We start from the raw sequence: 13713 nt of genomic DNA, 5'->3' as shown, positions 1-13713 counted from the left end.
ATGTTTGTGAACATACTACGACAAGAGTGGGGCAAAATTAAGACATTGCAGATTTTGAGATCAAAAACATATGTCCAAAGGTCACTTGCTTTAAGTTCAGTCTTTACACGAAGGTGAAAGAACAATCTTGCTTGTTGGAAGGCCAAACGTGCTAATACTCTCTTTAGGAGTAAAAACGAATGTGCATCTTTCTATAAATTTTGGCGATTTGTGGTCTTTCTGAGGTGTAGGCTGTGAGGGCTTTTACACACTTTAGAAAGAAAGGAAAGCAGAATAGACTTTCAAATTTGATTTGGGTTACCTTTCACACGCCCACCCCCTTGAGGAGTGGTATGATCCCAGACCCAAGGATCTACCTTTGGTATGTGTACTGGTTGCTTTGATCAAACCAAAGTTCGTCAACCCGACAGACAGATTTTTTAGGAATGAAACACACCTCCCCTCCGACTCGAAAATTCAATTTATGCCGTAATTTGTCAAAAATGTTTTTTTTTTCCTGACAAAGGAGCCGGGTTTTCCCACAGGATATGTGAAATTTACCCATATTTCGGCCATGAATCCGATCTCACTGAAATTTAACTTGCAATGCGATTCCACCCTGGTCTACGTCTGTGTCCATACATGTTGACCAGCGTTCATTACACAAAATCATGTCGGTTAAAAATTAACATTCGGCACCGTCTTTCTGGGGCCAATATTTTGCAAGAACAGCGTGTCAGAATGGTTTCAAAGGACAGCAAGACATAACCAGAAAAACAATTAAGATCCGGCACGATAACAAACAAAACCCTGTGATTGAGTGTCGGAGAAAATGTGAAAAAAAAATGCTTTGCAACTTGTCCTGGAGACGGAACGGGGTTCACACACACGAACCACTGCGCGTGAATTAACAGCACTATCCCATACGTGATCAACGGATATGCATCACACGCGCAGTGGTTCGTGTGCGTGAGCCCGACCATGAATCGACCGTTTATGAAACGGTCGATCCATGGTCGCTGCACGTGTACACGCACAGCGCATTACATACCGTAGCTGTAGCGAAGGGACGTCCGTACGCCACTCTCCGACGGATTCAACGTGTCGGTAATACATGCGTGTGCTGTGTACACGCGCAGTACATGCACATTCACGTGCATAGTGAATGGAAAATTTATCAGCGGAGAAAAAAAGGCAATAACCCTCTTGAAAGTAAAGATACGGGCGGAACAATGAAGTGACGATTGTGTCAAGGGGTAAAGAACTTCTCTCAAGTGTTTGTAATCCCGGGTCGAAGTTTTGCAAATCATTCTGTACGTTTACAACAGTTAAGGATCCAACACGTTCAGGGTACAGGGTGACTACATACAAGAACGACCATGTCGATTACATGTATGTTTAAATCTACGAATGGCTTATAATTATTAGTGCCATGAAATTGCGCCAGTGGAAAACGTTACGGGGAAGTGCTGTTCATTACTATTCACTCCGGTACCCTTCGTTGCTCTTTTTCCCCTCAGTGAACCGTCAAGTTTTAAGCGAAATAAATCCTTTTATGAGAGAATTCTCAAAAGGAGCGGGGCTCTCAAACAACTGGCCATGAAACTACCCTTTTGTCCCCGTACGGCATCGCGCAGCATTTTCGCAGTCAGTACCGGGGCCACGAAGACCCTGCGTAAAATGGAGTGCGACCTCCGAGGATAGGACATGTCTGCCAGCCACACGGTCTGTGACATGAGGTCATAGGTCATACATACAGCAACGGAATGTTGACTTCCGGAGAAAGGATAGGAATGCACTGCGTCTGTGTTTCTTATTTCCGTTTCCACACCCCCCCCCCATGTTACTGGGTTATGTCGTTTATGCTGGTGGGGGCGTCTGAGGATACATGCAAATGTAGCAGTCTTAATGTTTCCCTATGAAATGCGAATCTGCATTCTGCATAGAATAAAGGTTAGGACAACGCCCCTGCCATTAGCAATAGGAAAACTGAGCCTATACAGGGATTGCAGGAAAACGGGAGCCTAAAGAAGGATTGCAGGACCCCTTTAAAAATGGCAAACTAATATGGGAACTCGTTCCTGGCGAAACGCTCAGGGTATACTTTGCCGGGTAAGCCTGATCACTCGATGTCTTACATGTTTACGGTACACCAGGCCAAGCGGCCACGTTTCTATCCCCTTGCATGCCACGAGTGGCTCCAGGAAATGTGTTTTTTTTTCTTTCCTGGTTACTAAGCTCATTATGTCTGGAACTGTAGTACCATAAAATGTCTCGGCATTAGTGCTGCCTACGTGCGGTTTGGCACGTCGTTGGAAGCTGGCAGGAACTTTTAAAAAGGGAACGATCGGATCGCTGATGGTGTAACAAAACGCCTTCACTCACTCCACACCCAGCTCCTTGATTCTCGGGTAAGTTTTGTTTCTCACTGATAATATTGTACTTGGTTTTTCAGGAGGCCAGTAACTGCAAGTCCCAATTAACCTTGGCTTCACTTGATTATAACCATTATCACTATAAAACGAATAACTCTAATCAAACACGAGGTTTTCCGTGAGCTTTGAGAGTGACTAGTCAACTGTGAGAAAGAGGGTGCAGGTTGCCGGTACTCAACTGGGTGTTGATATTTCTATACGATGGTCCCACAATTGGGGTAAGATCTCACCTATGCCTGGGCGGCCGAAATTCTTGCGACTGGAATGCACATACAAGTAAAAGGTCGACGATTTACTTGGACCGAGGTTGATTTGTGACATTTTTGAGAACTTGATTGGTGCCTTGCCACCATTTCCCTTTTTGTGTTTCATCAATCCAGCACCGACTCACTCAGCCTAACTACTACTTTATTCGAAGTTGTAATCAAAGCCTTTCGGTCGAAAAATTAGTGGAGACTGTCGACAACGTATGTGGTTGGGACCGTCGGCATGCATATACATATATATAATTAATGCAGAGCTTGTTGTCCATTTTGATACGCATGCATGGAAAAGCAGCTGTTCCTTAACCTTTAGCTTTGTAACTAGATGCAATAAAATGCACGTATTCTTCCTCTTTCTCTTCAGCCAATCAGAATCAGTGTGAAACGTGCAGCCCGCATAATGGCGGCAAAGGTGAGTTAACCTTTGATCTGCGCATTTCTCTCGTACGTGACTTCACCTGTCCGCTGGGTTCTGACATTATGCACGAAGTTACCCACATTTATAGCAGAAGCACCCCCTAATCGGTAAAAAAACATGCTAGCCGCGGGAGTATTCATTTTGTTGGTAGTGATGCGCACGCAGTGCATGCATCTGGTCGTCGTTCGTAACCAGCGAAGTGAATTTCTTAAATTAACACAGGAGCCTCCGTAGCTCGGAAAATCGCCCGCGTCATCTCTTGGTCTAGCCTTTGATCAAGGCGCCCGCGGCGAAATGGATGGTCAAGACCACACAACGAACTGCATGCAAGCCCTGCATGCAGTAGCCGAGCTGTGTGTGTCGTGGACGACTGTGCGTGCCGCCGCAAGAGCCTTTAGAGCTTTGTTTCCAGTGGTAATCTGAATTATTCAATATACTAATATTATGACTTATTCACATTTCTCTGAACGTATCGTGTTAGGGGGGCTAAGTAGACCGGGTATATATGTCTTGGCCCTTACATTCGTGAAGTCTTAGCACATCGGTGCGGCCTGGTATTTGAAATTCTTGCCATATCCAGTTGGAAGATTGACAAAAACGTCTCAACCCTCCAGAACAGCCTTCACGGCCAACATTTGCTGTGGTTTCCATTTGTCGATTTGAATCCCAAGCTTCGGTGCTGCATGTTTGAGGCAATTCTGGTAGAGATTGTCTTCTAGAGCTTACACCACTGCCGGAAAGGACGCCGTGTTGAATACGCACGCCATCGTAATGATGAATAATTTATTACATGCGCCACCGAGGCGATCATTTTGATTGGTAGAGACCTATGCATACGCATTATATCGTATCTTCTACCCAAACGGTAGCAAATGTAAAGAAAAACATCAGCTACATGGGGCCGGGGCAGTACTCCAAAGGTGTTGAGGGGGTGTGGTTCATCGTGTAGTCTTTCTTCGTGCGTTGGTTTTGGTGCTTAAACTAATCTCCTCCAGCTCCTCGCTCATGAGCGACTATAAATTTCGCCGCGGGCGCCTTGATCAAAGGCTACTCTAGGTCCAGCTCGGGGGCCCATAATTCCCTGGATATACAGTGTTGGTAAACGAAAGGATGTTGAGTGATTTAACATTGAATTAACGAGCAAGCAGCTTTATCAGTCTTGGTTCAAGTTGGAAGTTCATTGTAAGAACAGCGTTTACAGTTAAACACGTTGAACATGTATAACCCAGATTCATAAATACCTCAGACGATCTCCCTATTCAACAAATGCAACTTCACTGTGTATTAACATTTCATAATGCCCGCTGAGAAGTGATAATGTCCGCTGCGTAAATTACGCGGTGGTGCCTGGATGCAAGTCTTTAATTAATCGATTCTGATTGGCCAAGAGTCTACGTGCGTGCGGCTCGCCAAGCGCGAGCCAAGTCCATAAAAGGAGATTCTTGCGGACAAATTGCGTAAGGAATTTACAAAACGAAAGTAAAAGTCTGCAACAAAATCGTTATCAATCTATTACTGACTGCTCTAGACTCTGTAGCTAAATAGGTATTCATGAATGGGATTAACTATTTGCCAAGCCAACTTGGTTTCAAACTTCGCGCTTATGCCGTTCCGAATACCAGAATGTAAACCTGCATTGTATTCGACACGGCATAAGCACGACGTTTGAAACGGGCCTCATTTAGCAAATTCGTTTAGGATCGTTTTTAAATGCCGCACGCTGGTGCATACAAGTTCAGCTTGGTGAATTATGTTAAGTATTTAATCCATTCCTTGACGTATTTCAGTGTAAAATATCCAACCATGTCTCTGTGAAACGTGTGAAGGGCTTAGAAATGTGTTTAAACTTTATGTGCATTTTTTACAGTGTAGGTCACGAATTCGGCTAGCGTCGCGATAAAAAGCCCCTCGCACGAATGATAATGAAAAACCACAAACGTATTACCCATGCGAGGGCGCAATACTATAATAACGCATGCCTGATTGGTCAGCTACGATGTCATGACTTGCATGGAGGGACGATTGAACGAAGACTTCAGTGACGTAATTCACGATCCACCAATCAAATGACGGCGATTTATGCAAGTATTGTAGGCAGGGGATACAACCAACGGTTCCAACGTTAGGCCAAATAATTTATGACAGGTGATTAGCGAACTACGGACAACAGGGGGTTATTAAGGTGTCGAAGAGAAACACCTTCAGACTGGTATGGTTTGGTCACTAGTGCCAGTCGATCTCCCCTTAAGAATGTGGGCCTCGCAAACGACGACCCTTTTCCGGTCAGTCGCCGCCCCTGAAATGCACTGGAATCGAGTTGAATTGAATGAGACAAGTGCGATAACGAAGAGTTTCCTTTAACAGATAATTCTTTACCAGGACACAGAATTTCGAGGGGCTTCCCGAGAGGTTACCAAAGACATCACCGATCTGAGTTCTATTGGTTTTAGTAACAGGGTGTCTTCCCTCAAGGTTGTTGGTAGCGTGTAAGTAAAACAACTTGTTAACCCTCGCAAATATCTGAGCATAGAAAAATGGACTTGATCACTACAGCTTGCAACATTAGCAAATAATAATTCCAAGGGTGTTCTATGCGGGGATAAATTTCTCTCAGATTGGTCAGGTGACATGAAATAGTTAAGCCACCTGACCTGCGTCAGGTTTTGGAACCAGACTATGATCTCGATGTTGCTGTCTTCCCGTTGGCACTTTGCATCCATCGTAGACGTTGGGCTGAATTTCCTCGAATTAATCTCAAAAGTGACACTCCAGGCCTAAAATCCTTAATAAAGGTAGTTATCTTTTTTTGCTATTTTAACGTCCACAAAATTAGGAAAATAGTTCATTTCGCTCAAACACCAAGCATCTGCAACTGATTTTCACCGTCTCAAACGTTTACAGAATGAACAAGCAGTTGCGACTGAGCTATTTTTGCTGTCACCCACAGCGCCCTCTTTGTCTTACGGAGGCTTACTACATGAAACAAGGTCATGCAGGTAGTTGCGTGTCATTGACATTATTTTGTGTATAGGTGGGTTGGCTATGAGGATCCGTACTTCAGTGGTCGGCAGTACGTTCTGGAGGAGGGTGAATTTGATAACTGGCGCTCTTGGCACGGCTCCAGAGATGAACTGTCCTCGTTGAAAAAGCTGAATCTGGTAAGAAGTGGCTTTTTCTTCTTTCTAGCAGGCATAGCAACCAAACTTTCATGATGCGCAGTCTTCATTGCTATCTACACCTATAAACTCAGACAAGTCAGAATTTATTTGCAAATAAATGAAGTCTGTCTAATCGCCAATGATATTTAACTTACTAAAAAGTCTGCTTTTGAAACTCTTCGCCTGACCTGTCTGAGTTTGTTATAAAAAAGGCTACAGCACACAGAAAATAACAGGCGATTGGGGGAGATTTTCTCGAGAAAAAGTGAAAAGTGATGTAGTGTGATGAAGTAACTCAAATAGGGTAACCGAATTACATGGGATAAACAAGAAAGGCGCCCTCTTGTGTCTATCCATCTGAAAACACTCTGACTTTAATTCAGACTTCACGGTCCTGTGAAGGACTTGTGCTGCCTTTTTAGGGCTAGGTTTGATTATGTGTGCACTCGTGATCGACACGACCACAAAACTGTCCACGATGAGTGCAACTTTTCCATCTCCCGTCTCTCGATTACTTGTCTCCGTACAATCGGCAGGATGTCGGCGAGACACCGCAGATAGTGCTGTACCAGCACACGAACTACGGCGGAAGGGCCGTCAGCTTCACATACGCCATCGAGAACCTCAAGTACTACAAGTTTGACGACGAAGCCTCATCGCTTAGAGTCAAGAGTGGAATGTGAGGTTAAGACCGATTCCAGGACGTTCTAAAATGAGATGCGTTTTCTTCAGAAAGTGCATGAACTATTTGGGAGTGTGGACAACTAAATGTTACCAAACTTTTACCGCGCAACTTTTTGCGGTAACATTATTACAAAGTGTAAATGTTTACCATTTATCCAGTGGCGATAGGGATAATTGTATCACAAGTGAACAATGATACCTTGTGGTTTTTGTAGGATTTACACTGATTTACGCTCTTACACACTTACACACAATATGTCCTTGTCTGAATTATCGTCTCCTGGCAACCACTTTTGCTGTAGATGGGTTCTATATCAGAAGACCCGCTACCGAGGGAAGCAGTTCGTGGTAACGGAAGGGTTCTACCCACACTATGACCACTGGAGGGGCGCTGACGATCAAATATCCTCGCTCCGACCGATCAGAGAAGTACGTCTAATCGAGTGCAAGATTGAATGCAGCAGATTGGATTGGGGGGGTTAATTAAAAGACAGGCCGTCGGGGCCAGCCAGGAACGTAGCTGGATATTGGGCTAAATGTGGGTCTTTGAAAGAATCACGGCCAACTGGCTTTCCTATTGACTATTGGACAATGGGTCTTTTTTCATTCAAAAACCTGTGTGTTGTTTTTGAAGCACCTGTTAGTTGAGTTTGATGTGCGTATTATGCTGATCGAGCAATTCACCGCATGCGCCTTTCCATTCTGTCGCCAGTAGGGCATGGTAAAGCGACGACCATTTCTTGACTTGTGGACTATATATTCCCCGGTAGCGTGTGCACAATTAAATGTTTTCGGTGTCAGGCAAAGTTCCTGAACAAATTTATAGTCGTCGCTTGGACATGCCTGCAGTTTTAGTGGTCAGCCTTGATTTTGTCTGCCGGAATTCAATCCTTTTTGAACTGTTTCTTTCGTTTGCAGCCGTATTTCCCCACCGAGATACTGAGCATGGAGTTCCACATTGACCGGGGTTGCCTCGACTCCACCTGCATGAGCCTGGTCAACTTGTCCCAGTGCAACGACACCAGCTCCGACCAGGCCGCCTCCTGGCGCACCACCCGCACCCTGACCACCACCAAAACCTACCGTTGGAACTGGAAGAACACCACCGTCGTCAAGGCCGGCACCACCTTCCGCACCGGCGTGCCGGTCATCGCCGACGGGGAGATCACCCTGGGCCTGTCCAACACCTTCGCCGTCGGCCAGAGCGGGGGCGAGGACAACACGCAGTCGGATGAATGGAGCTTCAACCTCCCGACCTCGGTCAAGGCCAAGACCCTGCTCCGCGTGCAGGTCCGGATCCAGCAGGGGAAGATCGACGTGCCCTTCTCGGCCGTGATGCAGAAGGGCAACAAGCGATGGGAGGAGGTGGGGACCTACCACGGCACGCAGAGCTACAACTTGCACGTGGATTACAAGGAGATATCGCTGTGAAACCATCGGTAGTACACAAGCAGCCTTTCGGATTAAGCCTTTTTTCTCAGAAAGAATAGATTTCTACATTTGCGGCAGATTAGTTAACCCACGTCCGACTTCTTTGAGATGCGATTGCCAACAACACACACATCTATGGAATTGGCTGCAGCCGTTACTATAAACGACTTTCATATGCACACGTGCTATTACTGGCCTCAGCCAAGGAAATTGGACACAGCTTGCCCTCAATAGGGGCGATATTTAATCCAAGTTTTGACATGTTCAAAAGGGGGTGATGAATCTGGTTTTATGCGTGCGTCAACTTTCTTGTGCTCTCCCTCATTTATTACAAGTAACAGCTTGACTTTATAAAGCGTTCACCGACCCTGCGTAGAGCAGATTTGCCACACAGGGGATCCATTTTTTTCTAATTACGTAATTAAGAAAAGATTTCGGCCAAATGTAAAAACCTCCTGTTAATTTGTACCTCTGTAGATGCTGAACAGCCTAGTTTAGTCACCTTCAATAACATGGGGACTTCCTTCAAAGTAATTCTTTGCCATAGCCTGCCTCCGGCCAACTCCCATAGGGATTATATGCAAATATCTCAGCCATGTGCTGATAAGGGATTATTGACAAAGAAAGTGCCTGGGCAAGCCTTGGAAAGCCTGGGAAAGCCTGGGCCTGTCTTATATCAATGGTTGGTCTCTCTTACGTGTTTCTGAGCTGTAGGCAGCTGTCTGAGTAGTTTCCTTGTGTTCGGGGGGGTCATATTTTTGTGGTTATAACGAAGTGATCTCGAAACGAGCACCTTGATGCGATGAGCATAAAAAATAGGCCCTGTGCAGCACAACTACATAATCAGCGAATGACGCACTTTGAGCATTGACAGGAAAAAATTGACCCTGTTCAGCGCAGCGTTTTAATGAATGGCGATAAACCAAAAATATGAAAACGCATTTCCAAAACAGATTCTTTCGATCATTGTGTGCACATTACTGTATTGCCTTTTCCTGCATTCCTTAGTTTTCTAACAATAAAATGTCTCTTTATTTGACCAAAACGTCATAGCGGGAAAAAAATTTCACGATCAAATCAATAACTGGATCTTAATTTGTTTTCCAAGCTGGGTGCCTTTTTCCTCATCTGATTTGCACTTTGACTATAGAGGTTCACCCCTATATATAACTGTAGTATGGGTGATATAGAAGAAAGCCTCGCCCCTTGCCGATAAAAAACATCATTATCATCGACTGCAGACTTACTGCGAGACTTGTACGCCACAGGGACGCCATCTTGCTTCACAGGGCATCCAATTTTGCTTTTGGGGGATTAATAACCACGGAAACCGAAATCTGGCGCCGCAAAAAAAGTGGCGTTGACGTACTTTTATATTATCTACAAGAACAACATATATTTGAGCAGCCCCGCCCTATCCAACTGTCCATGAGCCGCTGTTAATTCTCGAGACGTATGAGGCAGGATGCAACTGTTCAATGCGTGCCGATGATGCATACAATCGGCAACCTAATTAATTATGTAACAGGCTCAGAGTCATTTTGTGGGGTAGTGGGTACACATGAGGAACGGCAACAGAAGTTAGGTCGAGATGATTTGCGCTGTGTATTTGATGAAGCTTTGGCTGCATCCGAATCTGGCGTCTAGAGCTAGGTCTAGGTCTTCACTCCATTGTAAATGCGTGGAGACGCGTAGACAAGAGCCGTAGCCAGTGGAAGCGCCGGTTTCGGGCAAGGCCTTTGTATGAAAGGCTGTTTCATTTACTGCCCAAATCTGTCGCGTTAAGGTTTGTTTTATTCAAAGGTAAAGCGCTCCCTTCAACGTATTACAGAGTTTAGTCTCGCAAACGTGGCCCCAATATCACATCCTGCGATCGTATAATACCGTTGGCAATTTGCTGTCAAGGTCTCGTTTATTGACAGCGGTGGGTATGGTTAGATCAGGTGGCTGAGCCCTAAAACAAGGCAGAATGTATACTTGAACAGCCGTTGGGTTCCAAAGTCTGTAGAGGGCGCTACCTTCTCCATATGAAACTCTGGTGAAGGGATCAAAGCACCGTCACCAAGCGGTTACAACAGAGAGGTCTGTTAGCAACACATTCTTGGAAATAAAAACGGCCACGCCCACCTTTTAAAAAAAAGGAAAAAATGTGAGGTTCCAGCACCAGTTTTAATTCTTTATGTCCGTCCATGTTTCAAATGTTGAATCATCTAATGACGGAGGGAACGTGCACTGTCCAAACTGTCGATTTCCTTGCGGTCTTTCTCCAACTTGCACAAACTCACCAACTCGCTAAAGCCCTCCTCCCCTTGAAAGGGTTGAATTCCAGGATTTGAAATGTCTTAAATCAAACACTTCTTGTGTTAATTTAGCACCTTACATATTCATTCAATATTCCTTCTCCACTTTGAAAGTGTTGAATCAATCTTGAAAGTGACTTTGCCGAAGAAACTGCTCTATCTGTATCACTTGAAATAAATATACTTTGACCTTTTTAAAGAATGCAAAGCTTATTTTTTATCTGGCTGAGAAGCCTTGGTACTCCTTCAGGCTCTTGTAACTTTATTTGCATTCAATCTGGCGATATTACTGTACAAAAGGTCATGAACAATATGCCCTGTAATTTGCATCTCAAACAATCTCGATATCTTTTCATTAGGAAAAGAAATCTTGGCATAATATAAGGAAGGTTGGGTAGAGAATGTTGATGTCAAATATGTTGTTAACTTTATGATCAGACAATTCTGGTGTGGGGAACCTTTCAAAAAGTTAAAGTGAATAGTGCATAATGATCTTGGACAGAATTATGGAAACCATTTGTGTCAACCTTAATATGCAACCTTAATAAAAGAGCTACATGCATTAAACAAGGAAAAGAACTTGTAAGTAAGAAGTCAACAAGGCGTCTTTGGGATTTCACAATGTTAACTAAGATTTTAATAATCTAAAATATTCAGGTTTCCTGAGATTTAAGGAGCATGAAATTATTAAGTATTACATAAATGTGACAAATTAAAGATTAGCCCTTTAATGCGTGATTTGCACACTCCAAAACTCATACCATGGTGTTTCAGTCAGTGTACAGTAAATGCATGCATTCGCCAATCATTTTGTGTTGTTGGTCATTTTCTGGCGAATGTGTTGCATGCATCATTAAGGAGTTGACCGGTTGGGCATCGGCTGTCTGTGGGGTTGTCCTGAAACTCAGGAAATTGGAGTCTTGCTTGACGAAAAATAGCCCGCATTATGCTGTCGTCAAGCTTGGGAATATTCAGGATTTTCTTAGATAGGGGATCTCTCGTTTTACCGGTACCATTTGTTGCACCCCCACGGCCACGGGACTAGCCGCTACAAGGTGTACATTAATAGTTGATGAAAACTGTAAAACAAGGACAAGGAGACACTGATTTGGCTTGGTGTAGTGGTCAATGTTCTGCACTCACTGGAGTCTTGGGTTAGAATGACATCACGCAAATCGCCGATAATTACAACAAAAATCAGGAACTCAGTCCGAAAACTATTTGGCTAACAGAATAATTAAATAGGCAATCTGCTATATATACACGAGGCTTGTTCTACAGACTAACATGTCCATCTATGATTTCTAAGTGCCTTTTACTCAAACTTAAATACTTAAAACACATGACTGAAACGTCGATTCTGGTATCGATAAAAATATCGATTCTGGCTCACTTCGCCATAGACATAATCGATTCCATCACTAAATCGATACTGGGCCTATCCTTATCTTCAGTCCAAGGGTGACTCACTACTTAGTTATGCATGAGTGCTTTCCTATGCTGTGCTCTAACTCTATGGCACATGCCACATGTACTCAAGGAATATATCAGTGCAAACTGGCCCTTATAAGCAATTGTACAAAACTAGCCAAAAAGGGGGGTTAAGTCCCCAAAGAAATACCTGTTTCAACAAAAGGAACATATGGGCCTGGGAAAAGTAGTTACTCTTTACAATTACAAAGTAAAAGTTGAGAATGCCGTTCTCCATAAATGCCTGGGAGCAATATCTATAAGTCAAACAGTACTGCCGAAACTTGTTCTCAAAAATCTAGCATTCTCAGTTCAATACACGTGTCTTCGTACAAGATAAATCACGCAGTATTTCCAACTGGCAAAATTCAGTCAGGTCTCGGGGAAGAAAGTTAATTGACCCCATGTTCTGCAACACTATGACCATGTGCTTTCTTAAAGACAAAGGACTTAAAACTTACCAGGCTCTAACATCAGTTTTAAATAGCTTTACATTATACATGTAGTTAAAAGCAACACATGTTCCCTGTCAGCACTTCCATGATCTGTCGTTAGGGTAAATAGGTAGAATGTAAGAAATGCAACATACCTGTAAAACAAGGACAAGGAGACACTGATTTGGCTTGGTGTAGTGGTCAATGTTCTGCACTCACTGGAGTCTTGGGTTAGAATGACCCTAGAACAAAGGCCACCACACAACCCTCCAGTGTCTCCCAGGAAGTGACATCATTTCCTGCCACATGTGCCCAACAACTGTTTCATGAGAGAGTGTGGCACTGCACCTGAAACAGCAGTGCACACCACTGACTGCAATAAACATAAAATGCAAATGTGGTTCCAAGAAGGATGAGGGAGGTGGTGTTTTTAAAAAATAAAGGGGGGGTTCCCAACCCCACAACACATTTTTACAAGCAAGTTCACCTTCCGAAAACTCCTTTTTCAAGAGCAATGAACACAGCATTCGCCCCATTGCTTCAGGCTTTGATGCTGCTCGGGATGCCACTCGACTGAGAGCTCTTTTATAGTCATCAACATCCCGCACAGGATCATCCACACCGCCCAAAACATATTTGCTGGGATCTTTGGCAGGAACGTATTTTGGGACGACGGCTGGTGTAGGACGCTTTGGTGTACTGCTGTGTATTGAGGATGAAGAAGAATGCACAGAGGAATTTGCTGAAGCCTCTTGTATCTTTTTCGACATCACAGAGTACGGAGGCTTTTGATTTGTCTCTTGGATTTACAATCGAAACAATTTTGTCCAGGTCACTGTTAATTTAAATGTGTTTTTTTTACTTGATGAGTTTAATTTTTGGTTCTTGAAATGAGGCAATTAATTCATAGAACGAGGAAAGTTTCAGAACGTGGAAATGATGTACACAGTTCGATAAATTCAAATCTGTAAAGAACATGAATTAACTCATCTGTGTTTTGATTTTGTTTTCAGGATAATAGATATTAGTTACTTCTCGACCACATCTTTTAATACTCAGTTTATTTTGTGCTGGTGAATTAAATCAACCGTGTGATATAACTTTGCACAAATTTTGACACCTTGCATTTTTGATCAACAAA

The 13713-nt window shown here is 43.7% G+C and overlaps 1 protein-coding gene across 1 annotated transcript; it reads left to right on the top strand.

Annotated features, from left to right (window-relative positions):
* The first annotated feature begins 2113 nt into the window (after positions 1–2113).
* LOC110977895 (beta-crystallin B2-like) lies at positions 2114–11473 on the top strand. The gene is made up of 7 exons (XM_022232426.2): positions 2114–2390; positions 3042–3089; positions 5460–5581; positions 6127–6253; positions 6790–6932; positions 7240–7366; positions 7856–11473. Exons 2-7 carry the CDS (start codon positions 3078–3080, stop codon positions 8366–8368), a joined length of 1044 nt encoding a protein of 347 aa, XP_022088118.2. The 5' UTR covers positions 2114–2390; positions 3042–3077; the 3' UTR covers positions 8369–11473.
* Positions 11474–13713: the final 2240 nt, after the last annotated feature.

Source organism: Acanthaster planci, linkage group LG14 (assembly GCF_054643075.1).
Source record: "Acanthaster planci isolate LZ-2023a linkage group LG14, COTS_SCS, whole genome shotgun sequence".
Lineage (NCBI taxonomy): Eukaryota > Metazoa > Echinodermata > Asteroidea > Valvatida > Acanthasteridae > Acanthaster > Acanthaster planci.
This window is presented reverse-complemented; position numbering and strand designations above follow the sequence as displayed.

Coding starts and splice junctions, on each gene's coding strand:
- LOC110977895 (XM_022232426.2), top strand. Junction 5,582..6,126: donor CTCAAGGTTGTTGGTAGCGT/GTAAGTAAAACA, acceptor TTTTGTGTATAG/GTGGGTTGGCTATGAGGATC. Junction 6,933..7,239: donor CTTAGAGTCAAGAGTGGAAT/GTGAGGTTAAGA, acceptor CTTTTGCTGTAG/ATGGGTTCTATATCAGAAGA.